Raw genomic sequence first — 26,107 nt, 5'->3', positions numbered from 1 at the left:
CTCCTTGTTATTGCTGTATCATGCTTTTTATTAGCTCCTGAAGAGAAAGAGACGGGAAATGTCTGGATGGTAAATCATCTCTGATTACAAGCAACGTTGGATCAGCTCCTCTGGAAGTGCTCTTAAATGCTTGCTGAGTACACCAGTGATCATCTCTGAGGGCCAGGCACTTTGTAAACTCTTCACTCCCTGTGGTTTAGGGAGAGTATCTCGTTACGTGGCATTCCCATCTACCCACAAAGACATTAATGATTAACAATGATAACAGCTCTGCTTACTTAGAAAACTAAAATACCCTAAAGTCAAGTAAATCGAAGTCCCTCGTTGCTGATTCACCCTCCTGCCTCAGCCCAGCCCTGGAAGATTCCCTCTGCCAGGCAAAACCTTCATGAGAGGAGAGCAGAGATGAAAGTCTGTGCTCCTTTCACTCTTGTCTTGGCTCTGACTCTAAGCAGTGACTGTGCAGGGATGGTAAGTCTGAAACTTCTGTTTCGGAGTGGTGGATCACCTATGTGCTGACTGGCAGGACAATGTTGCCTTGGGGTTGGATGAGTGAAGCTGCAGACCAGATCGAAAGGAAGAGTGCTTCAAAGGAAAAACAAAAGGGTTTTGTGAGATGACAGCTCACAGCAGTGCTGACTAAGCGGGGGTCCTGTAGGATAGCTGGTCCCATATCTAGCTGTATTTAAAGAAATTGTTCACACTGCTAGGCAGGAAGAAGGGGGGGGGGGGGGGGGGGGGGAAGTACCACAAAAATTGAAATACTTTGAAAATGCCTCTCAGAAACGTGTTGACACAAGAAGGTACCTGGTGTAGCATGGAAGAAGGGTGCTACCCCCACCAGACTGTACTGCCACCTGGTAACTAACTGAACATGCCAGTATTGGTGACCATCTCCTTTTCAAACCTCTCCCTGTTTTCATGCCATGGTCTTCAGAGTTTTAATCGTGTGCTTTGTGTCTTTTTTTGGGTATGTGTGCAAGACAACGCTGCTGAGCATGGTTTGATTTTGCTAGTCTGCTTAAACCCCACTACGGCCTGGCATCCACCACGGACTAGCAGTGCAACTAGCAGCCTGGACCCTCAGTCGTGTGGCTTTATGTTTAGCCTTATTTCACTAGTTAGGTCAAGACTAGCTCAAATATACTTAAATGGTGCTATAATCCTAACTATCCCAGTGAAGTGCAGAAGTATTGCCTTAGATATTGCAGGTGGGTGCAGAGAGTAATATCCACAGTGCCTAGGAGAAGATCAGCCCTGGCTGAAGCTTGTTGCATTCTGCTCAGTGCTGGCAGTCAGTGTAGAGTGCAAAACCTGTTTCTGCCTCAGAACTGTTCAAGCCCTCCCTACATACCTTGGCAACAGCTTTGTCTTATCCCTTAGTTGTTATGCCCCCTATTCACTCCTACATTCATGATGTGCTGCTGCTTTGGCTGCTTTTGGGATATTTTTATTTTGCTATAGTTCAGCTGTCAGCACCTTTGGTGGCAGCAGCACTTTATGTTTATTACCGTTTTTTATTATTTCCTGTGGCTTAAAACCAGCTCAGCCTAGTGCTCTTTGCTTGCTGATTGAGGAACCCAAATAAAGCAGAGGTTGCTTTTTTAACTATTGCCCTGGGGGGATACAGCCAAATGACAGGAAAAGTGAAATGCTGGGATACTATCTGTAGCTGTGAACTGGCCCCATAATGCATATATGCTTCTGCTGAGAGAAACAGGAGGTACGTCCCTTGGCAATAGAAAGATACAATGGAGCAGAGCTTTGGCCTTTTTGGAGCTGCACTGGGTTTCCCTGGTTTAACAGAGAAGTTTCATGAGCCAGTGTTTAAATACACTCTTTCACCAGACTATGCCACAGCGAAAAATCACATGCAAATAATGAGATCCTTGCAGAAGCACTGGGAGAAACACAATTTCAGGCCACCCTGGAAAACACGTTTGTCTCTATAGGATGGTTCCCAGAGTGAATTTGTGTCTCCAATCCACATTCTTTTTTTCTCTTTGTAGCACTACAAATCTGTGGCAGGAAGAGGCTCAAAACATGAGTTCGCTCACCCACAAGGTACAAAGTCAAATCCAATAGGTTTCATGACAGTAAGAGTGATCTGCCTGTCTGTTTCCGTGCTGTGCAAGTCAGTAGAAAGCCTGTCTTTGTTTCAACATGAATAAGGATTATGGAACGGTTATGCCAGTATTAATTTATGCGTAGAAGGGAATTTGGGATTAACTTAGGAAACTCAAGTAATTCTGCTTCAGGTGCAGATTAATGGGAAGGTGCTGATGGAATTTTAGTTTGTTGGAGCTGGCGTGGCTTATATTCACTGTGTGGCTGTAGATGTGCAACTCCCTTTATTTTAATCAGAGCTGTGTCTGCCCTGTGACTTTAAAGCACATATATTCTTTGTATATATAGGTTCAATATCTACCACAGCCCTTGATCTGTCTGTGAGAGAAGGGTTTGAACCCCATGCATTTTGCTGGGTTGCATTTTTTTGATGGCACCTAAACAGGCAGACGCTCTGGCTGTGCACAGGCATTGCAGACTTCCATTTTTAAAGCTTTCATTGTCCTGTGCTTTTGCTGTTAAGGATTACATGAATCAGATCATTAGTGGTGCCTTTATAGCTCAGAGCAGTCTTTAATGGCCTTTGGGATGCAATATGTCTTCTGAATGGGGATGTGTTTTCACAACTATCCTAACTTCTTATAATGGGAGGTATCAGACAGAGAAGGTAGATATCTGGACATTTGCATAATTAGTTCAGGCAATGAAAACCAGGCTGAAAAGGGGATAGCAGAGGGACTGGCAGCAGCTATTTCACATTGACAGATAACGGCACAGTTGGGGCAGTTAGACTGACTATATTCCAAGTGATTAGGATGGGTTTGGACCACAGGCATGGGTTAGTTTTTCAATAACGCTAATAACTGGCCTCAGCAGCTCTTTAAGATAACAAGCCTGGGCTTGTGAGGGTTAACAGGTATCACAAGGGTGTGCAGGAGCCCCAGCCATCATGGAAGGGGTAAGGTCAGGGCAAGGAGCAGTTGTACATCATCACTGAGAAATGGAAATGTGCTGTGCTGCCAGCTTGGTTGTACACCCTGTTTCTCTCCCACGGCAGTGGTTGGATTCCCATTCACACTCCTGGCTCTCAAAACTGATTGCTTTTAGTTCAATGGTTAAATAAGCTCTGACAGTTTTTCATTGTCTTTTTTATCTTCAGTCTCTCTCACTCTCAAGACTCATCTTGAAGGATTTTTTTCTGCTAGACTCCCACCATCCCTCCTTAGACTCCCACCATCCTTCTTTAGACTGCCATCACTGATGTGGTGAACACAAAACTTGCCCTTTTTAGACACTGGTCCCACCAATTTCTCCCCACTTGTAAGAATCTGCTTATCCTGAAGGGAAGGTGGTATGAGCAAAATTATCCGTCTTCCCCCAACCTTTAAAACCTTCTTTCTCCTGACTGTTTCTATTTCAGTTTGTACTGTCTGGTTCCTTAATTATTTTAAACAGATGTTACAATGTGATATGCAGCCTGAAAAGATACTACTTCAGAAATCAATTTAATATGCTATTACAATACTACATAATTAGAAATTATAATTACAATTAATGAATATAATTGGTATTTGCTGTACTAGAAATTGCAATATATTTTGAGCTGAAATGGTCTGAAATCTTTATTCTACTGCAGAGCCCATTAATCTTTATTGATTCAGTGATTTCGTAGGATTTTCAGTCTTTTCTTATGCACTGGAAGTTGCAGAGACAGAGTCCAAAGTACAGCTGAAAAGCTTGAAGATATATATCTTAATCATTTCATATAATAATATATAATAAATATACCTGAGGGTTGCTTTTCAGCTGCATGATGAGTTTTTTATTCTTGTATTTCAGTGTTTACAGAGGATGGAATTTTATGCAAATTTCCTTTCCGGTACGGTGGAAGGTTTTATCACTCATGTTTATCAAATCTATTTTCCAGAAAGAAATGGTAAGTTAGCATCGCTTATAAATGAAGACAGCATTCAAATGAAAATGTCATATTTTTAGTGCTTTAATCTTGTTTTTAGAATAAGTAACTTGAGCTTGCTGTTGTGCCCAAGGAGAGCCACGCAGTCCTCCTGCTTGTGGTCATGGCCCTCAGGTCAAGGCTCGCGCTCGGAGTGGATGGAGCCCACTCCAGGGCCATTGAGAGCTCGAGAACAGCAGAAAGGTTTCCTCCTTGGCCTTTATACTGGGATTGCAGCTTATATGAGTGGCAAGAAAGGGCAGGAGCAATGAAACGACCTGGAAGAAACCCTCTGCTGAGGGAGAAAGGAGAGATACAGACAGCTGTAAGAGATGACACTCGGTTGAGGAACTGATTTGTGTGGGGCATACTTCTACCGTGGAAAGTTGGGGGGTGGGGGGGTGTTCACCCCTAATTTCTACCCAGATTGGCCCCAGGCCCCTTTTTGACAGCGCAGTACCAAGAGGTGAGGTATTGCTCCTGTTTGTTGGGCAACGATTTATTCTACTAGTGTGTTTAAGGCCAGGTCTTCTTATTTTGGGCAAAGGTTATTGTCTTACATCTGCAGAAGTCATTAAACATATTCATTATTCATTCTGGGGCAGGGGCAATCAGGCGAGAGCCCTACCGAAGCAAGCGCTGAATAAATAAGACTGACTTGGCAAATGAACCTATCTAACGGGCATGTTAGCAGAAATCAAAGTCACAAAGCAGGGGTACCAGCAATATGAAAATACATGCATGGATGAGCTATGTGAAAAGCACGTACTTGTATGTTTTCAGGGTGGAGATAGTATTTTATAGTTTATTTTACTCACCCATGCAGGGCAGAACTCTCATTTTTCATACTGAACTGTCTAATATTTTCGTGATTGGTGTCACCTTTCTGATGGCACACCTGTTTTAAGTCTAAGTGCTAGTGCAATGTAAAACAACGCAACACATACCTTCCTACACACGTAGACGTAGAGCTTCAGGCTAGGAGACTGCTTCTGAATTTTCCCAACATCCATAGATGCAATCCAGATAAAAAAAAGCCTCCAAGAAACAAGAATTCAAGAATATCTTAAATGAAGGGAACAGGAATAAGTTTCCAGTTTGAAGCCTGTCTTTGATGAACTGTAGCCACAGAGTTTGACCTTTGCATCCACATGAAATGAAATGCTTAAGATGGATCTTGTTAATACATGACACTCTGTGTATTTGCTTTTAGTCAGTTAGGCCACAGAAATGAAAAAAAAAAAAATTAAAACCCCATGAATAGATGGGATCCAAAGTTAGAGCATGCTTTAGAGCTGACCTTGGACAACTTGCTCTCATGCTTCTGATTTTTTAAAAGCCATTTACAAGCAGGGAGATGAGGAGGAGGACAGCTGGAGCTGTTTGGTTTTGACAGGCCATTTCACCCCATGGCCGACCTTCCGGCCAGTGTTTATTCTTCTATCATAAGCTAAAAGCAACCTGATGTGTGATTTCAGGCACAGGAGATGCTGGGAAAAGAGCCCTGAAGAGCAGTGGGGAAACCTGCTCTGTGCATTTTTGCGTGATTTGGCGCTAACCCGTGCTGAGCTGATGCTGAATAACTGATCCCAGGGGACCTGGCGGGCAGCAGGTGAGGGCAAGGCTTGTGTCCTTCCCGCTCCTGCCTGCCTGCTAGCTGCTAGTAAGGATGGAGATGGTGGGAGGCTGGATGCAGCTGCCTCTTTGGGGGCACATGCAAGGAGACCAGACCAGGAGAGTGCTGGGTTAGGCACTCAGTGAGTCTGTGTCCTTAGTCCTCAAGTCATACTTTAAGGCAGGACTACAAGTAGGACTTTACAGTGTAAGCCAAAACCTGCTGCAATTGGCTTTAATTTTACTATATGTTTTCTCTTACTACATATGACACAGATATTGTGTGCTAGCCCATCATATTAAGTTCAATAAAAAGATAGTCCTCCAGCAGAAAGCATTTAAGAGCAGTGTCTATCTTAATACAAAGCTGAATATCTCATTTACGAAAGCTGCCGTGTTGATTTAAAGGGCTAAAAGCGGAAGGCAATCAGACACGACCTTGTCCATTTGTAACATTAAATGTTTCAATGTAAGGCAGAGTCCTGACTGCAGAAACCTCCCCCTATTTTCTCTGAGGCAACAAACAAGTTGTATCTTTGTAAATATTTACCAAAAATACAGGAAAGAAGGCAAAATAATTGCAGTATTCAAATAACAAACTCCCTTTAACAGCATCCTGTATCGCATTTGCCATTAACTAGAATCTGTTTTCACAGATAAACATCTTTTTAGTGGCCTCTTACCAAGTACTAAAGATGTCGTGTAAATACGCTTCTTGTATTGAAGAGAAAAAATTAGCTGTAACTGTTGCTATAGTTCATTGTTACCTCTAGAAAGACAAACCAGTGTGGGGACAGACAAAATGGGGGTGTAGTGAACAACCGTGAAAGCAAACGGGGAGGGTGGTCTGAATCGCAGCCAAGCCGCAGCTGCAGGGATGCTGCTAGCGCCCTGCCCCTGTGTCCCGTGGTGGGATGGGTTCCCCCAAGATCCTGCTCAAGGGGAATGGCAGGAGCAGACTTTGGCTCAGATACTGCTGTGAATTGAAAGCTGTTGACTCATACCCTGGAGAATCCATATCCTGTGCTTGAGTGCTAGTGTGGGTCCCTGTTGTGCCAGGTTGCAAGGGTGGTCTTAGGTCTGTATAGGACAGATATGATCTTAACAACTTCTGTGGGAACAGGAAGATTTGACACTTTGGCCACAGGCTGGAAACAGTGCAAAGGAGGGTGTTTTGACCAGCTGTATTACAAACTGGAGAGGTGAGACCGTTCCTGGAAAGGAGGACACGTAGGTTGAGCCAGGAAACATCAGGCGCTGGATTTTTATGGTGCTGCTGGTGGTTGCTCTGGTGTTGGGCAAAGTCTGAACTTCTCTCCTGGTCAGGACAACACCTAAAAACGTTTGAGGGAACTTCCAGGCCTTGAGCATGATGACAGCACCAGGTGTGATGGCAGAGCTCTTTCCTTACACCAATCTGCCTCTGGCTCGAGGCTTTGCTTGCAGTTCAGAATGTCCTCTTATTAAGGCTCCCAATGCTCTTGATGGGTAAAATAGCCCACTTTCTGTTTAGTCTGCTTACTGTTTAGGCTTCATCTGTGATACACCACTTTGTCCTTCCATTCCCATGTCGTTTATCATGCATGGGTTTAAAATGTTTTTTAAATCGATCCCTAGTAGTGGACTTTTCTAGTGTAATTAATTCAGTATCTGTGTCTTTAAATTTTCACTTTTTTCTTAGCAATTCTATGTGACATGCTGATGTAAATACATTTGTTATCTCACGAATTTAGAGAATGGGCTCACTTACAAGTAGCACAAAGAAATAATAAGCCCATTTGACTGGTCTGGCTGCCGGAGGTGACATCCCATGAGACTGAAATGTCATCACATTTTTTGTAAACCTCCCAGCATAAGAAAAGGTTTTAAAAAGAAAAGGAGGGAGACTAGTGAAGTAGTTTTGAGGGTGTGCTAAATTTCTCCCTGACACTGAGAGATTAGTGCTGGAAAATGTAGAAGGTTTATGTGAACTTGCAAGAAGCCTGGCACTGAGGAGGCAGCCTGGCATCGTGAGGGAGGATCAACCTCTTTGTAGTCACTGCAAGGTGATAGGGAAGGAGGGGACTGCCTGTGAAGAGCATTGGGTGGGAGGACCAGTGGTTTGTAGAAAGCTGGTGGAAGAAGCCTCTGTCAGGGTCTCTGATAATAAAAAACATTTAAGAGGGGAAAAATTGAGTTCTCCATTTACTTAGAACTTGGCTGCAGCTGGACAGATTCCAGAGAGTATTAATTTGCATACAAATGGGGTTTTTTTGCCCTAATGATCAAAATTTGCATTCTTTAGGTGTATACAGGGCCTTTTCCATTTGCCTCTTCCATGCTTCCCAGCATAATGTTGCTCAGCTAAATCAACAAACACGTCAGTCAGAAAGGTCAGAAAAGTTTGGATTCTCCTTCCCCGTCATGGCTGGCACAGGTGAAGTGCTCAGTCAGAGATGCTTTTACCAACAATGACACAAGCAGTGCTGAGAACCACTTGTAACATACTCCTCACCTTGATCCTCACATGTAATAGTCCATCCTTTAAAAAAGCACAATGCCCTTCCCACCAAAGGGACACGGAGAAATTTCCATCGACTCCCAGCAGTCACACAGGCCTTAATGCCTTTGAGAAAGCAGACTCTTTACGTACGTGTCAAGTGAATCTGCTCTAGACTACCAAGTACCTTTCTTGTTGTGCACCTGATGTAATTGAGTCACCAGACTTAATATACGTGGCCTGTTCAGATGCTCCATAAGAATTAGTGCATTTTAGATAGCACATATTATCTAATTAAGAAGCAAAGTAGGGCAGTTAAAATGGTAGACGCACTCTACCATGCTTGATCTACCTTGTGATGTCTTAGGGGGAAAAACTTTTGATAACAAAACTGTTCAAGGTATGGTAAAAACACATAAAAATAGATTATCAGGCACATTAAGCAAACACCCATTTCTTCCAATGCCATGTCACTGATTATTATGCTCCATTAGAACTGGTTAGGGAGAATGTTTTAGTGGACAATGCATTGGGACAGGACGTGGACCTCCAAGGTTTAGCCTTGGTTCAGTCACACACTCTTTGTGTGGCCTTGGGGAAGCCTACAAGTCCACTTCTGCAAATGGAGAATAGCAGCTTGATGCTCCTTGGAGTGCTATGAGCCTGGGAGATAATGGATCGGTGAGAGCAGGAAAAACGTGTGGATAAACGGCTGTCAGACTTTGTCTCGATAGGATTTGCACGGGCAGAGTGGCGTGCAGGATTCAGCCTCCTGCCCTGCAAAAAGAAGAGGTTTTTTCTGTGTGTTTGGACACCACCACCCTGTAAGTTATTTCCTCATTTCATCTGTCAAGTTAAAAAATAGGAATGATTTAAAGGAACTAAGTGCTAAATACATTTGCTTGAAAGCCATTGGAAAGTCCCCCTGTGGACAGTCTCCCGCCTCCACAGATTATTAAAGTAACTGATAGGCATGAAAAATAGGTTGGATCCTGTTTTGCTGGTTTTGTGATGAATAAAGGAGGCATCATTTATTTGCCTTTGTTTTGGTTTTTGTTTCTGTCTTTCATTTTCTAATCTTAGAAACAGAAAGAAGGTTGGGTTTGTTCTGGAGGATTTGTTGGAGATCTCAGATCCTGCTTTCACATCTCCTTCTTAATCTGTATTTAATCTGAGACAAGTAAGGCAGAGCATCTTTACCAAAAAAAAAAAAAAAGCTTATTTTTCCTCTGGTGTTAAGGGAGTTTGAATGAAACAGATGCTAAGTATAAAAAACCCAATGAACTTCCAGGCTGCCAAAGCATTAAGGCCATATAGCTTTAGTGCCAACATCCAGGTTGTTTAAAACTGCAATAAACTGCACCTTTAATTTTTTTCAGGTGTTCAACAACACACAACTATGACCGGGACAGGAGATGGGGACACTGCACTTCGTTGCCCAAAGACCACTCAGGTAAGGCGAGCCGTTGCGGAGTTGTCCCAGATACCTGGCTCCTACTTTGCCACCTGCAGTAAGGAGGGACGGTGCCTTCAGTGGTACTTTAATCTTCAGCGGTACTTTAATCTGCCGTACGTGGAGCAAGCCTTCATGTTAACTGTTTCCGGGATTGCTTGGTGACTCTGCGTAACCATAGCGTTAGGTTGTGAATATCGCACAGCCTTTAATTCACTCTTTGTTGACTCACTTGGAGTCACAGAGAGAAATTATGGTAACGCCAGCACGGAAATCTGAACTCCTGCTGGAGCTGAGCACAGATGTGATTGTCTTCTCCTCCCTCACGACTTGGAGGTGCCTTTTAGTTTTCCCTTCATTTAATCAGCTACATTTTCTGTCCGTTTGACTAGTTAATTTTTTAGAAGGTGTAGAAACATTTCACACCCTGTATAACACACAGCCATTACTTCCAGCTGTCCTTCCTGACCTTCAATACTGGACTTCCTTGGGCTTCGGGCTGTGTCAGAGAAGGCAAGAGGACAGACACATTGATTGCAGGAGTACTGATGCACAATGAAAGGGTTACTTTAGTTGAGCAGTGCTATGGCATTGTGGTGCAGTCACTACACTTTGATGCTACAGTTACCTCATTGCAAAGGTCTGTCTAAAATGGGAAGCCAAGGTCTGTGGCACAGTCTCCTCATTTAAGACACTTTAACTGACACACTGGGTGAACGCACCATGTCCCGAGCAGTTCAGTGGGTAGCTTGCATTCCTGTCCTCAGCAGTACCTAGATGACTGGTCCTTGCTTGTCTCTGGATAAACGTGTTTCATGAGCTGGATGCTGGGGAATCTCATTTTAAAAGGAATACATATAGCTAATTCTCGATTTATACAGCAACAGACCAGCACTGAAAAATCAGGTGTTGCACTGATCAGAATTGATGCCCCTGAGGTTTTTCTTAGATGTGTCTAAATGCTGATCATGTTCCTCTTTTCTCCATCTCACTACTCTCAAATGTGACCTGTCTTGTTTAGTCTGCAGGACACGACCAAATGCCCTTAGATATTCATTTCCCGCTTTCAAACGAAGAGTATTTTCCACCATCCCCTTGCAGGGACTTCTCCACTGTGTCAGGAGTCTTATTGCCAAGCTGATTGCAATCTACCTGAGTGCTTGAAAAGTCAATGTATGCTGAATCATGCTGACAGTCTAAAATTAAGCAGTGCACAGCATCATCATTTTAAACTTAACAACTTTAAATTATTTTCCAGCCTGGCCTTAAAACAGATTAACAGTAGATCAGAGACAAATGACCTAACCCCAAAACAAACAGCAATATAGGTGCCTTTGTAATGCAAGTATGTCAGACATGAACATAGACTTTATAGACTGTTCACGCTTACAAGAGTCAGGTTATGAGGGCTGCACGTACTCATGAGTGCCCTCGCAGTGCATGAAATGTTGGAAGCTGTAACTGGTGACTGCTTCAATCCCTCAGTGAAACACCATCACAGTGGTGGCTGGCTGACTCGAGGCTTTTCCAGTAGCTGAAGAAGGAGATCTCCAAACCTAGTGTTGCCTTTCTGGGGGTGCCTTGTCCCACCTCTGTCCCTCAAGCTGCCCATTGCCCTGCCAGCTCCACTGCAGCTATCTCCGCAGCGAGCTGGCTGCCTGCAAGCCTTTTCGAGCTTGCTGGCTCATTTTTCCCTGTTACCCACCCCTGCGCTGGCTAGGGTGGTTTGCAACAAGAAAGCCATCCTGTCTGCCTGCCCCTCACTGAAGGGTATCTCTGTCAATATACCTTAATGCCAGTGGGGGCTTGCCTTGGCTACTGTCGTTTTTTTGCTTTGTTTTTTGGTTTTTTGGTGGGTTTCTTTTCCCCCCCCAGGAAAAAAAAAAAAAAAGATGTTATATATGTGAGAGAGGAAAGGAAAGAGAAAAAAGGATGTGGTAGCTGGGTCACTGCTAGTTGTTGCAAAGAAAAGACTTTATTTCTGGAAGCATTAAGAATTTTGTAAAATTAAACACAAGCTCCTTAGTTGTTAATCTATTTATAAACATAAGTCTACGTGGTTTTTTTTTAAGCAGCAAGCACTGTATTTGGACATGGAAAATGTTTAACAGCTCACCAGCCACAGCTTAAAGAGGAAAGGTTTATAAGGAGGTTGAAAGGAAGAAGCGGCAAAACAGCTGAAGGGAATTTCAAGCAAATGGGAGGACAGTTCCCCTAGGAAAAAAGAAGTCAAACTGAGTAATGCTGATCCTTCAAATGTGGAAAATATATGATTTTGTTGGGAAAAAAATCCACTAAAATATTAAATCTTGAGGGGAATCTCAACCGCTTTACTGACATTTGAAAAACAAGGGAAAAAAAAGAAATTTCAGGGAGAAAAAATATCCTTTGGCCATGAGAGATTGGTAAGGGGAGTGTGAATTGGGATTTGGAAGGAGCAGCTTGAAAGCAAGGACTGAAGCACAAACTGCCCCCAGGCCCGGAATACCCTGTGTACAGGGGGACTCAACTTGAAACCATTGCAGCTACTTGTGAATCGATGTTACGTGACTCTTAGAGGCGTTGATCCAGAAGAATACAGCTGCCATATTCAAGAGAAAGTTCAACCAAAAAGCCTTTAGCCTCAGGATGAAGTGAAGCTCAGGTTTGAGGGTGCTGCTGGAGGGAGGTGTTAGTGCTGCACTGTGCAGAGCCAGAGCCTGCTCCTTTGGCACCTGAAGCCCTTGTTGAAACTCCCTTAAAATCAGTGGGCGCTTTATCATCGCCTTCAGTGGGTATTTGTTCAGGTTTCCAGATGATCCTCCACTCTTGCCCGGGAGATTTCTGTGGAGACCATGCGTATTAGCTGCCCAGTGTGAGTCCCTTCACACACATGGGCCAAGTGGTCTTGCACGTGTGGCTCGTATTTATGTGCATATATGCATGAATGTGCAATGCCCCTATGTGTGGGACTTCCAGATCTTGGGCAGTCCATTAGGACCACTGCCAGGACTACTGCTCTGAATGTCTGGAAATCTCAGACAAATGGTCAAAACCTCAGGGAGGCCCAGACTTGGGAGAAAAGTGCCAGATGGGGAGGTTTTTTTAAGAGACATTTGGACTGATATGGAAAGGAGAAGTGGAGCAGTGTGGGCTGCACAGGCAGGAGGAAGAGGCATGTCCCAAGAAGGGCTCTGGGGAAGGGCAGTCCCAGTTCTGGGAAAGGTGAGTAACAGAAATAGAAAGTTCTTCTGGGAAGATATGGGTAGAAAGGCAAGACAAGGCTACTGCTGGTTTAGCAGAACCTCAGAGAGGTGAAGCTGCAGTTCAAGGTGGCTGCTAGCAAGCACAGAGGGTTTTACCTGTGAGGGCTGGGAGGTACTGTGGGTGGGTTTGGACACTGGCTGAACAGGCAGGGATTTGGCACTCCCCAGTTAATGGTGGGCAGGATGCCCTGCAGGGAGCTGTGACGTGTCCATATGCTTATGAGTAGAAATTGTTCCTGGACTCCAGGAAAGGTGGGGAGGGACACAGAACATCCCAGGGAGGTCAGCTGGAGTGGTGGGTGGGGTGTAGTGAGGGACTCCAACTGGGAAAGAAATGGAGGACTGGAAGTGCTGTTTGCAGATTTAACAAGGGTACAAAAAATGCATGGAGCACTGCTGTACCAGAAGATGGCTTGGAGATCAAATAATGGTTTGGATGTGATGGGAATAGGAAATATAGGATTTTCCTTTGAGTAAAACATTGCACCACTAAAAGTTTCATAACTATCAAACAGCAGGAACAGTAGGAATGTCACTGCCTTTACTTGCCTTCCCTTGATGTTATCCTGGAGTGAAACTACCAGTGAATACACCCAGGCCTGCTATCTGATATTAATGACACCTCTGTATTCTGAAGTAAATATTTTGATCCATGCAGAGGAACCTCACATTTACGCTGCTGTAGCAAACTTCAGGATGTACCTTTCATGCTTCACTTCAGCCCTGTATGTGTGTGCCTGTGTTTCTATATGTTGCATCCCATGCTTAGGACCACACTCTACCTGAAGGACTACCCAGACTGAGCAACTCTAGAGTTGCCCTTGCAGAATTGGACTACCTTTAAAAAACAGGAGATTCAGATGCCTTGAAGCTGCTGGGCCAGCTCTGTAGCAGGTGTAAAGCATGATGTTGGTTAACTTCAGGGGAGATAGATCCCTTGATGCTGCCTGAAGTCACGATTGTTGCCTGGCCAGCAAGACTTGTACAACTTTTGTACTGCAGCCTGACAAGGAAACCTTCTCCTGCAGGAGTCAGAGGGTTGTCCTGGGACATCCTCTCCCCCTCCCACCATATTTCCCCATGATTTAGAGGACTGCCTAGAAAGAGATATGCTAGACCGGTCCTTGCGTGGCCTGGTTTGCTTGGACGTGTCCTTCTTTTGCCTCATACTTTTCCCTTTGTTCTAGCTATCCATTAGTTTTAGACATAATCCAAAAAATCCATAGCAAATTCTTCTGTCGAGGGTTGTCCTTCGTCTGACTTGAAAAGGGAGGCGCATCATCCCGGCGCTTGGTTTTGAAATGCGAAGCGTGCGGGGCACCGCGCCGGGCGGAGGCAGCGCCAGCCTTCCCTGCCCAGTGTAAAGGCACAGCGCCATCTGCCGGGCACTGCTCCCGTCGTCTTCCTCACCGCTGTGGCAGCTCCGGCAACTTCATTTGTGCCTGGACCTACCACCTCTGGACAAGTTCCTCTGAGGGACAAGGTTCAACTCGGTGATTTACTCTCCGGTTTTTAAAAGCTGGATAAATACAGCTGGAAACAAAACCAAGGTAAATTGGTTGGGTAAACTTTGTTTTAGGTTAAATAGATGGTATTAAAACCACCACGGATTGAACCAAAACGGTTTACGTAAAGAAGCCGATGCCTGACAGAGCAAAGCATGGTTTCTCTGGCACCTATTAACATCAGCTTCTTGCGTGGCCTGTCTAGATCACTGTGCAAACAACCCCTGCCAAAACGGAGGGACCTGCTCTCTCAGCCATAGCCACAGGATGTACCACTGTACCTGTCCCGAGGAATTCACAGGCAAGGACTGTCAGATGAGTAAGTATCTTCTCCCATGAGTGTCACAACATGACATATCAGCAGTAAGTAGAGCTCATTAGTGTTCGCTTAATGAAAAGGTAGTGCTGTTGTGATGGGAGAGACCACTGCGGCGTGAATGTTTGTGTAGGTGGATTTCAAAACGGTTATGACAGACAATCCATTACTGACAGGACAGCTGAAAATAGCTTGATTATACAATCATAAATCCAAGCGTTCTCTGAGCCAGTGAGGTATTAAGCTACGAGAAACACAAAGAGCCTCTTACCCTCCCTTTGCTGTTTTTAAGATTTAAATATTCCTTACATATTTGAAAATTACTAATAATACCATCTAGTAGGTAAGGCAGAGAGACATGAAAAAGCAACAAAATTTCAAGTGATGCCTTATCCCTTATCTATACGTGCACATGGGTCTGGGCAGCTACTCCACCTTCAGGGTAGTCCCTGTCAAAGGAGGAGAGTCAGGCCAAAAGGCTTTGTTGGGTTATTTTTCCAGTTTTATGGTGGTGTCACTCCCAATTTACTGCATGTCGAGCAAGGAATTAGGCTTTTACACTGAGGGTTTTCAAATGTGCTCGCTGTTGTTTAATGAAGGCTTTGCACAGAATCATAGAATTGTTTAGGTTGGAAAAGACTCTTAAGATCATCGAGTTCAACCATTAACCAACACTACCAAGTCCACCACTAAACCATGTTCCCTGTGGCTCTAGGCTTCTCTCCCAACAACAGGCAAAGAAGCCTTTTTCAATCCGAATGCTCCACTCTCTCTAGCATAACCCGTCATCTATGGATGATGCAGTAAAGTGGGACAGATACCACTGATTCAGTTTTTTGTGTTTACTGAATGAACTTGTGGAAGGGCTTTGAGTAATTGTGGTGCTGTCACGCTCATAGGGTTTTGGAGAAAGCCACATCTGCCTCGAGGTCATTGGAGCTGCTGCTATGGTGGTTTAGTGCCTCCACACTATGGAGGCTGGCTTGCTTGAGAAGCACTGTCAACAAACACGTGTCTGCTCAACGGGAAAAAAAAGGGATGAACAGGGAATGATGGAGGTTGTGGTGCCATTCCTTGCAAAAAAGTAACCTCAGAAAGCTTGTGTTGTTTTTTAAACTGTGTTTCAGAGAAATGTTTTGACAACAGTCTCTACGAGTTCTTTGATGTGGGTATGAGCTGGTCAAGAGTCCAACAAGGAGCTGTGGAGCAGTGCATGTGTGTGGATGGCCAGATCGAGTGCCGGAGTGTTGAACACAAAGGTAAGGCACTCTTTTGTATTACAGCTATTGGCCTGCATGGAGTGGGGTTAAAGGACAGTGAGAATATCAAAGCCATTTTTGGCCCAGCATACCCGTTCCTGGCCAGGGTGATGCTTATGTTGTGAAGCCTCCTCCTTGCTTTGGGGCTGCCAGGTGCCCAAAGCAGTTGGCCAGCTCGCTGCAGGGCATGCGCTTTGGTTTGTCACTTCTCTGATGAAGCCATCACAGCACTTCCCTTTTGGAAGGAGAGGTGGTGGGAAACAAACCATATGCCTCACCTATATTTGCTCTGTTATGGCTATTCTGTTACTCTGTCTGGCTGACTTTTACCTTGCCCAGATTCCCAAGTAACTTACAGTACTGAGTAAGCTTCATAAAACCCCTTTGAAATAGGTAGGTGCTTTTATTCCCACCTTATAGAAATGGAAACTAAAGCTTGGAGAGCTGGTGGCTTTCTAGGACATTGGAGTCCATGGGAGAGCTGTGAAACTTGATAAGACTTAGTACTTCCCAGTCACAGATTCTAAAATATTTAACTGAGCTCCCTGCTAGATACATTATTATAAATTTTAATGCAGCTCAGTGGCAAACTTGGAATTGGCAGAACCCTCTACACAGAAAGAAGTGCTAATGCCATTGCCATCACCACTAGTAATAAAAATCACCGCCCCCATTTTACCTATTCTTAATTGATAATATCTTTCAATAGCTAGGCTCACATTATCCAATACAAGTGAAAACAATGAGACAGACCTCAGTCGGCAGAAATTAGCAGAGTTTCCTTTAATTTCTATGAAGTGTAGGGCTGAGATGAGCGAAAAAGTAAGAACTTCCCCAAAATGCTTGTGCCTGGGAAGGTGTACTAAAGGAAGTTCAAACGGACTGATTCTCTTGAATAGTGTGTACCTTTGGTTTGATCTTTGGTTTCTGCTTGTAGGTTGTGTTTATGACCCTTGCATGAATGGTGGAGAATGTAAAATGGTTACCTTCAGTGGGAAAACAGTCTGTGATTGCAAAGGAAATTATGCAGGAAAGTACTGCAATATTGGTAAGTTTAACAGCCTACCAGCAGGCAGGGAATTTGGAGTTTTCACCTGGACGTGAAGCTGGTGTTTCTTTGCCTCTGTTGTATTCTGCCTTTGCAGACATTTCTTGTAATAACTGAAGAGTCACACGGAACAAGTGTTTAATGTATTCCTCCAGTGTAGAACACAACACACTCTTCACCACCAAGACCCTGATTCTAAAAATATTTGTTCATGTCCTTTAGTCCATGGAAAATTAAACACAGAAATTTTAATCTGATTACTCATGCCCGTAAAATTAGCGCATGCCTCCATCTCGTAGGATCAGTCAGAGATCTGTACTCTAGTGCAAACTCTTCCCCACAGATCCATGCGTCTCCTCATAAAGTAGGGATTTATACTCTGACAAAATCTAGCAGCTGACTGTATTTGGCAGCACTAGATTACTGTGGGAAGCAAAGCGAAAATGCACACCCTTTGTTTGGGTTACCTTGTACTTTAAATTAATAACATGTTTCGCCCAGTACCACTTACTTAAAAATCCTTACTTGCACTGGTGGGTGAGGGCAGAGAAAGCTGGTTTTTGGTGCCTACGTGTTAATTTTGTCTTGCTTCTTATTAGATGCTAGATAGTTTCTGATATAATTTTCCTCCGCAAGATTTAACATTTCTCACTGCAGGGATTAAATCTGCTTGTAAAGTTTACCTGCATGTTAAATTCTCACGTTATATCAATCAGTGGTTACTTTTCAAATTCAGCAGGTTCCAAGCATGAATTATAAAGACCTTCAGTCATAGCGGCCTGTGAACCCATCAACTCACTGGCTGTGGCTTTCTGAGTACATAAATCCCAGGGCTCATCAAAATTGAAGACAAAACTCCTGGTAGCTCTGGTGGGCACCTAGTTGGTTCAGCTGGGTGGTGGGGTAAAAATACATAGTAATGAACACTGGAATTGGTATCTGATATTCTTTTTTGTTCTGATGATTAACAAATGGTGTAGGCATTGAAAAAAAATTATCCATTTGGGAGACCAGCAGTACAGCTGAAATAGCGAATAGCAGGAGTGAATTGGCAAACTGAGTGGCATATGAACTGGTCCTGAGGTTTCACACTATGAATTGTGTGGAATGGGCTTGTGACTCTTCTAAGTCCTTCATAAGGAGTGATATTGTAGCTCTGGGTTTTTTGTCCTTTAGTTGCCCTAGGGAGATTTGCCCCAGGCTTTGTGAATGCTGGGGCATGGATCTGGGTGAGGGGCTGTGTGTGCGTGGCACATGTGTGTGCGTGGCACATGTGTGTGCGTGGCACATGTGTGTGCATGGCACACGTGTGTGCATGCTACCTGGTGTCCCGGGGAGGACTGTGCACTGCTCATCTTCACATGAAACTGCTTTTCAAAATGCTGTTTTGTTATGATCTTCCCCTGCCCAAAGCAGTAACGCTGTGCATAAACATCCACCCAGCACGGCCTGGATTATAAATAGTTTACAGTGTTATTGCTGTAATACTGGTTTCTGTCTCACCAGCTTAGAACAAGAAATAAGCAGGTGCTCTTTGATTACTTGAAAATAATACAGCAAACATTTGGTTTGCTAAACAAATGGCTTTAGATGCTTACAATCCATCTGCGTTCAGCTGCCTAACACCCCCACACAAAACAGGAACTGAAGCATTTTGTTTGTGTGTCAGGGCCTTGCAAAGAAGTTTAAAAAAGAAAAAACCTCTTTGCCAGGGTTTAGTCATTCTAAATTAATGCAAATAAATTAGTGCTGGGATCTATAGACCTGGTAGTATCATCACACCAGGGCAATGGCATTCTGGTGAAAGCACTGGGAATTTGTGCTCTCAGAGCACATAAAACTGATTTTTAAATATATTTCAGATTAATTTTTTCTTCAACGCTTCAATTTGATGCTGTGAGCACAGCTGGCTTTTCTCTGTTTTTCCTTTTTTTCTGTCTTGTATACTTTTGCCTATCTAACAGGACTGAATTGTGAGGTACCCTTTAGTCTGAATAGCTTATGGTTATAATGCTTGATTCCGAGCAAGTTATGGTCTCCCCAAAATGTACTTTAATCTAAATTATTCATTTATCAGGGCAACCTTAAACCCAAATTGTGATGCAAAAATATCGTCTTTTTAAAGAAAAGAAAACAATCCATCTCATAGACAGTAAGTACCCCAAAATGTTATTGGGCTGCGATGTTTGATGCCTCTCTGATGTCTGCTGCCCTTGACTTCTACAAAGAATAACCAGCCTTCATATGTTTCTAATGGAAAACTGGCTAATTTGTCTTGACATCACACTCACAAATATTAATGAATGAAGTGCCATCCTGGGCCAGATCACAAGTCTAAGTACTACTGCAGCTCAAGCACTGGTGATGTAGAGGCTGACTGAGGAGTAATGTAAGTAGCAGGCAATTACTGAGAAATACTTCTTGTAATTGAGGATTTTCTTAGCAGATGGCTGGACCATCATATTTGATAGACCTTTACCTGCTTTCCTTGAATTTGTCTAAACTCTTTAAAAAAAATCCTTTATGCTTTTCCCTTTCACAGCATGCCATGTCAAGAAGTTCCAGAATTTAAATAGATGTGATGAGAAACAGTATTTTCTATTGTTACCTTAAAACCTACTGCCTGGTAATTTCATTTCCCTGCTTAGAACAGTGAGTAACAGAGAATAATCATAACTTTTGTGATTTTACAGATACCTATTTATCTGTCCATTAGTTATTTCTTTTTTTGGACTACAGGGTCCCTGTCAGTACTCAAAAATCATCTTTTCACTGATCTTAAAATTCTTTTGCAAACAATCATTATATATATATATATATATATATTGCCAAGCCATTACCATAATGACAATGCATCTCCTAGCAAATTATGAGCTGACTTAAAAAAACATACGGGAGGTAATAAATGTAGCATAGGAGATATCTATAAGAAAGGAGATTGATATAGAAAAGACAGTTTTTAATATAGATTTCTATTCTTTGTAGTAATACATTATTTTCTAGCTCTTCAAGAAGAAACCTTCGGTACTAAAGAAAGAACTGCCATTTAAAAAAACATTCTGAGACAGTTGATATGCATAAGCTTTCAGTGAAATTTAATTTCAAACGAAATTAGATACATCATCAACAAATCCCTCCCCAAACATGCTGTTTAAAATTTCTCAAGGATCCATTTTTAATTAAGTTTAATTCATAATAATTGGCCTTAAATATGCACTTATTTTCAGAAATAAGGATTTTGTATTAAGAGAGTAGCCACATTCACTTTGGAGAGAGAGTTCTTGCTGAGAGAGCTCTGAATCCAGGCTTTAGGTGAAGATTCAAACTCAGGTACCCAACCATGAGTAGCAATAGTTGTCTCTTTGGACAGGGAGTTACAAAAAGGGCCCAGACCCAGCCACTCTGGTGGTGATAAATATGAGGAAGAAGTGACACCTGAGAAGGTTGTGAGCATGATACTTTATCTCTGGCCCAAGTTGGTATAGGGAGTGGAGAGGAAACTTTTTGGGAGGTGTTTCAGAAATATTTAGCTTCATTGGAGGTGATAACTTCTGACAAACAGTTATAAACCTATAACTGTAGTTGCAAAATTACTTTGACATTTCATGTTTCTTTGAACAGACAGGAGCCATGGCAGATGGGTTGGGTGAATACAGAGGGACACATAGCTAAAGAAAGAGGGGAAGCATTTTGGACAGAGGACAGATAATTCATTATAATAAGTGTTTATGCAGATGTTAAAGGCAGTTGAAGGTGAAGGAAGGAGATGTAGAATTATTTTTTTAAGGGATTGGTGCCTTTAGGTTTCCGTGGTTGAAAACCCACTATGGCATTCACCTTATGTTGACCTTAATTGATATGCAAGTGGAAACTAATATATATTTTGCCCCATTTCCTGGACAAAACCACTTCCTTCTCCTTAGCATTGCTTTGGTACTGTGTTCGGGTGTGGGTTGTTAGTAAATTTGGGGAGTCATTTGTATTTTTAGGTTTATTCTTGATTTATTGGAGGGTATGTTAGCTGGGTACCTTTATTCTGCTTAATTAGTTGACAAGCCTTCTCCTGAAACATTTAGTCTCTATAGGTGGCTTTGTTGTGTTACTGTTGATCAGAGGAATAGCTGGTAATCATGTCTAGATAACTGAGGTGGGGTATAACACTACATATTTCAATGGTTCATCAGCTTTCAGCTGGATTTTAAGGAGTCTAGAGTTACCCTAATCATTGGGTGGTACACTGTTCCTGATGGCTAGCCGGGGTTTATTTCTGGCCTGTTTGTTGTACTAGGACTCAGCAACAGTTTGGGGTGGAACTATTTGTGAAAAATAAGGTAGCTGTGTGATAAAGTAAGTCAGTGGGTTGGATGAGTTGTGGCAGATTTTGCTGCTTTTCGTGATTAATGAAGAGGTAGAAAGTGGCACATGGAAAGCCTGTTTGGATTTGTGTCACTATGGTTGTGGGTTGCAGTAGATGGTGGGTTTGGGACTATTGGGATGACTGCACAGAGGATTAGATGCCTTGAGTTTTCTTTGGATTAAGGTTTAAGTAGCAATAATGTTTTTGCTAGTATTTTGGTTATGATGAAGTATGAAGTTGTGGAAGGTATATTTGAATACGTTTTGTGTTTTCTAGAGGTGGGTTTTCTTTCATGTTAGGCTGTGGGTAATGGAATTATAGGGGTACCCTAGCTTTAAAGAAAGTATGAGTTGGAGTGCTAACTGTGGAAGGCTTATGGTTATATAAGGAGATGTGGTGGTGTGTGTCAGAAGTAGGCTGAAGATTTTTAGAAAAGGAAGATGACAGAATAGCTGAATATATAACTACATACAGAAAAAAAAAACCCTTGGCCACATTTTTGGGGGTTAAACCAGGGGAGTTTGAGGCAATAAAAGAAGTAAAAAAGACAGAACCCCCACCACTTTAGTGGTTGTTTTACTGAAATGGGGTGTTTGCAGTTTTCTACTGAAAAAGGTACTTCAGCATAGGAAATTCAGCTCTGGAGGCTGGAGGGAGTGTTTTAAATCTTTTACTTCTAAAGAAAGCAGAAGATAATGAGTCTTAACTTCCTGATTTATGTTTACCAATGTTATCTATAATCTACTAGAATGCTTTTGGATTAGTGTTTAGTTTTTTATTTTCTAGAATCCCAGGGGAAGAAAAAAATGGAGTGAAGTACAATAACAAGCTCTGTTGGCTGACAGTAATAAGTGAGTATTCAACCAGTCAGTCCCCCACTGAGCTTGGATAAGCAAGTCTGCTACTAAGAGTTGAAGAGGAGTTGTAAGTGGAGCTGAGATGCTGCGTGTTCCTTACATGTATGGAGCATTGGGATTAGTAATAAAACTAGGATGAAAAAGGATAGTATTCCTCCATGATTGTGGAAGAATGGATGGAATAGCAGATAAAAAAGCATCGTTATGGTTTGATATGGCTTGGAGAGTTAAGTTTTTTGAAGAGGTAAATTTTTATGGGTCTCCTGGGAGATTGCATGAGGATAGGGCAAGAGATAATAAGGCAAGGATAATGAAGAGAAAGCCTAGGGCGCTGTTGCAGCAATAGTAATGGTGGGTTGCATTTTTGTCAGATTTTGAATTATTTCAGAATAATTCAAATAATGGTGGAGTTACATGGAGAAAAACTAGGTCTAGTAGACTGTCGCCTGCAATGATAAACAGTCGAAGGGACCGAAAGATGAAGTGAGTGAGCATGGCATTATCAACTAAGAATCCACCTCTTGCACTAAGTGCCAGTATAGGGGACAGTGAACAGGAGACTAGCAATAACTGTGACTTTGCAGAATATTAATTATAAGGTGTCATTTATGGAGGTGATAGAGGCGAGCAATAAGAGAGAAGCTACTCTGATCTCCCGGTTTTCTTTACAGGATTAGGAAAATAAAGATTTTGGATGATATAGAGAAAAATGCAAACAAGGAAGGGAGCATCATTTGCATGGAGGTTATGGATTAGTCATTTACATTTGACATCTTGGCAAATGTGGGCTAGACAGGAGAAAGCTAACAAGCTCTACTGTTAGCAGTATAGCATACAGCAAGGATTAACTCTTTAAGGATTGAGTAATAAGGCAAATACCAAGGAATAAGCAAAATATTCTCCAGCCAGAGCAGGAGTAGGTTTGAGATCAACAGACAACTTATTTATTTTTACAAAGAAATGCTTTTTCCAGATGTTGGTAGGCACTAAGGTTTCTGAGATGCCTTCTGTGTTCCTACAGTGGTGCCTTTTTAGATTACAAGTCTTTGTTTTAATCCTAGTATAAAGTAATACAATTAATATTGGCAGCTGCTAATATGAAGCAGCTGCTTAGTCCTTACTCTTATGATAGAGTGCCTGACTTGGCAGCTGTGTTAGTTATTGGGTGCTGGTTAATTCAAAGCCATAAAGGTGTTTTTTAATCCTACTTTTTTATTTATTTGAGACATGACAGTGGTAATGGTTAGTTATGTTTTATAGGGGGAAAACCTTCTTTTGAAGTGTGAGGGGATTGACATCTCTCAATCCACTCAATCTGTTCTGCTATGTAATTGTCAGTTAGGAAGGTGGTTGAAGGGAAGATACAGTAGACATGGTACAGCAGCTTACAGGCTTTCAGCTCACCCCCTGCATTACTGCAAAAATCTCCATTGCATTGTTTGTCTCTCCCTTTGCCTGCTTTCTGCCACCAGCCCATGCTGGGTGCTTCAGGTGCTCCAGAGACACCCTACCTCCCCTCTCATTACTGGCTCTCTGCAGAGCAACTGCTCATCCACTGACCGTCATTCATGACTATACAGTCTGTTTCTTTTTCTATCCAGAGACTTACCTTGGGTCATACTCCTAAAACATAAAGACCTACAGGTATATTGAAAAGAATGAAAGCTTGCATTAAGAATTAGGTGCTAATTAGGTGCTCAGATACTTTTGAAAATCTCGTAAGGTAGTACATGCAACAGGTTCTTTCCCTGTCAAAGTAATACAGCACTGAGATTTGTTTGTTGCTGCTGGAATTCCTTTCCCTTACCTATTGACATTGGTCCTTTTAGCTCTATATAGCTACCTATTTGATTGCATTTATGACTCTGTAAATCATAACTATTATGCTAGAATTGAAGATAATCAATAGAAAAATGAAGTGGAAAAAGAACCAATCCTTACTTCTTTTCTACAATACTACTTCTCTAAGCTATAAGAAAATACTGGCAGAATTTATATATTTCTGGATTTAAACCTTTATGTGAAAGAACTCATCTTACTGAGAAGGTAGATTTGTACATTAACTTTTATAACAAGCATAAATCTCAGTTGATCTAAGTATTTTCAAGTATGAAGGTACAAAGATATATTGAATAATAAGTACATTTTCTGAAGAACTCTTCCATCAGGATGATTAATAATTAAGACACTGGAGAGGACCTTTTGTAAAGGCAATTGTAAACAAAAAGGGGGCTTACCTTCATCTAACATTGTATTTAATAAAAGCATTACAGGTTGGTCAGGGATAAAACAAAGCAGTACTGAATGAAAGGGTTACTTAAAACTATCCTGTCCCAGGATTAGGACCATCGGGGAAAAATATATCTTTATTAACAGAATAAAACAGCTTATGTGTATCTGGAAGGAAAATACAGTCAAAGATCAAAAACATAATGAAAATTCCTAATGAGATGTTTGGGAAAAAAGAAAATCTAAAAGATACGTTGTTTTCTACAGAAAGACTTCCAAAAGAAACTCATAAAAATGTTCAAGTATGTAACTACAGAACTTGAAAGAAGATCTGGTGACAAAAAGTCTTGTGAAGTGTTTTCAGGAAGTTAGCAATTAGAACTGGTTGGATAACTGCTATTTCAGGTTGCTTTTAATTTTAAGACCTGAAACTGCTTTCTACTGAAATATTAAAAGGCAAAGAATTGGTGTGACATGCTGATAAAATATGCCATCCTAACACAACTGGAATGTTTTATGTGAGCTAATTAAACCTTTTGGATTTTAAAAATAAATCATAACAGGAAATTATTTCTAGTTTTAAATTTTAATGACTTTTTTTTTTTTCTGAGAAGAAACAAACAGTGATGATAGTGGCATAGGTCTGCAGGGTAATTTGAATCTGCATTTGCATCAAAACTTTCATAATCTGAAAGTTTAGGCCATTTCTACTCTTAACATAGTGATTGGCAGTGCCGCAGGGAAGTGAATGAACAAGAGCATTACATATATTATGCCCTCCATTACTTTCTTCCACATAAGAAAATGTTTCAGAGTTATAAGAAGTTGCAGAAGCTATAAAGAATTGAGAAGGAACGATTCCCAGTCAAAAGTAATCCATTAAGAACTGTTGAAAGCAGACCACCTACACACCATTTCTGACAAAGAGGGAAAAAAAGATTTTTTTTTCAGTGTTGTAATAGTTCAAGAAAGAGTATTAGAAGCAAAAGATCTATCTGACTGTGATAGTTGCAGAGATTTTTTTGAAAACTGTTTGTCCTGAATTATAGGCGATAGAGCATATTAGGCTTTGTGTATACTTTTCAATGGCCTTAGATACATAAGAAATCGCCCTTTAATGAACGGTGCTGTGAGTACCATGGTGCTACTGCAAGCCAGTCAAATAAAGCTTGCTGGAGTGGAGAACAGGCCAATGGAAAGCTACTAATAAAAGAACTGTGTTAACCTTGATGCTTTTCCACAAGATACTAGATGAAGTCACTTTACTCCTGCGCCCAAAATACACCTTATAAAACCAGAAAGAAACAAAAACCTGCCTAAGAGGTATTACTGTTCCTCTCAACAAGTCCAATACGTAACCTAGGCTTCTTAGTTACAGAAGGAGAACATGAGGGGTAATTTAGAAAGGGGCCAAATTCTTCCAGTTATAATCTTCTGGCAGCTTTAGCTATAACCAGCAGACCTGACAAAACAGAGATGCATTGGACTGTAAGCCTGGCAGGGATGAGCACAACCTGTAAACACCATCTGCAAGCTGTCCAAACCATTGGTATTGCAGAATATGGCCCTGGTTCTGCACTGAAACAGAATCTCTTGTTTCATCCTCATAAAATAGGCAACACTAAATAATTTCTGAATGTAATAAATACAGTACAAATAAAACCAGCACCTGGCACTTCCCTGGATAAATGAAAGAATTTAGCATACAGCATTATGGTGGTATT

At 41.9% G+C, this 26,107-nt stretch overlaps 1 protein-coding gene across 2 annotated transcripts in view; it reads left to right on the top strand.

Annotated features, from left to right (window-relative positions):
- The first annotated feature begins 305 nt into the window (after positions 1 to 305).
- HGFAC (HGF activator) overlaps positions 306 to 26,107 on the top strand; it is a 42,407-nt gene continuing 16,605 nt past the window's right edge. The window contains exons 1-7 of one of the 2 annotated variants that reach the window (XM_056350239.1): positions 306 to 471; positions 2,010 to 2,064; positions 3,907 to 4,003; positions 9,494 to 9,567; positions 14,523 to 14,636; positions 15,761 to 15,892; positions 16,830 to 16,940. In XM_056350239.1, coding sequence (XP_056206214.1) covers positions 406 to 471; positions 2,010 to 2,064; positions 3,907 to 4,003; positions 9,494 to 9,567; positions 14,523 to 14,636; positions 15,761 to 15,892; positions 16,830 to 16,940 — 649 coding nt within the window. In that variant the 5' untranslated portion in view covers positions 306 to 405. The remainder of the gene's footprint in view (positions 472 to 2,009; positions 2,065 to 3,906; positions 4,004 to 9,493; positions 9,568 to 14,522; positions 14,637 to 15,760; positions 15,893 to 16,829; positions 16,941 to 26,107) is intronic. The other variant, XM_056350231.1, reaches the window with a different exon arrangement.

The sequence above is a fragment of the Falco biarmicus genome, chromosome 1 (genome assembly GCF_023638135.1).
Source record: "Falco biarmicus isolate bFalBia1 chromosome 1, bFalBia1.pri, whole genome shotgun sequence".
Taxonomy (NCBI): domain Eukaryota; kingdom Metazoa; phylum Chordata; class Aves; order Falconiformes; family Falconidae; genus Falco; species Falco biarmicus.
The sequence above is the reverse complement of the archived record's forward strand: the minus strand, read 5'-3'. Positions and strand labels throughout refer to the sequence as shown.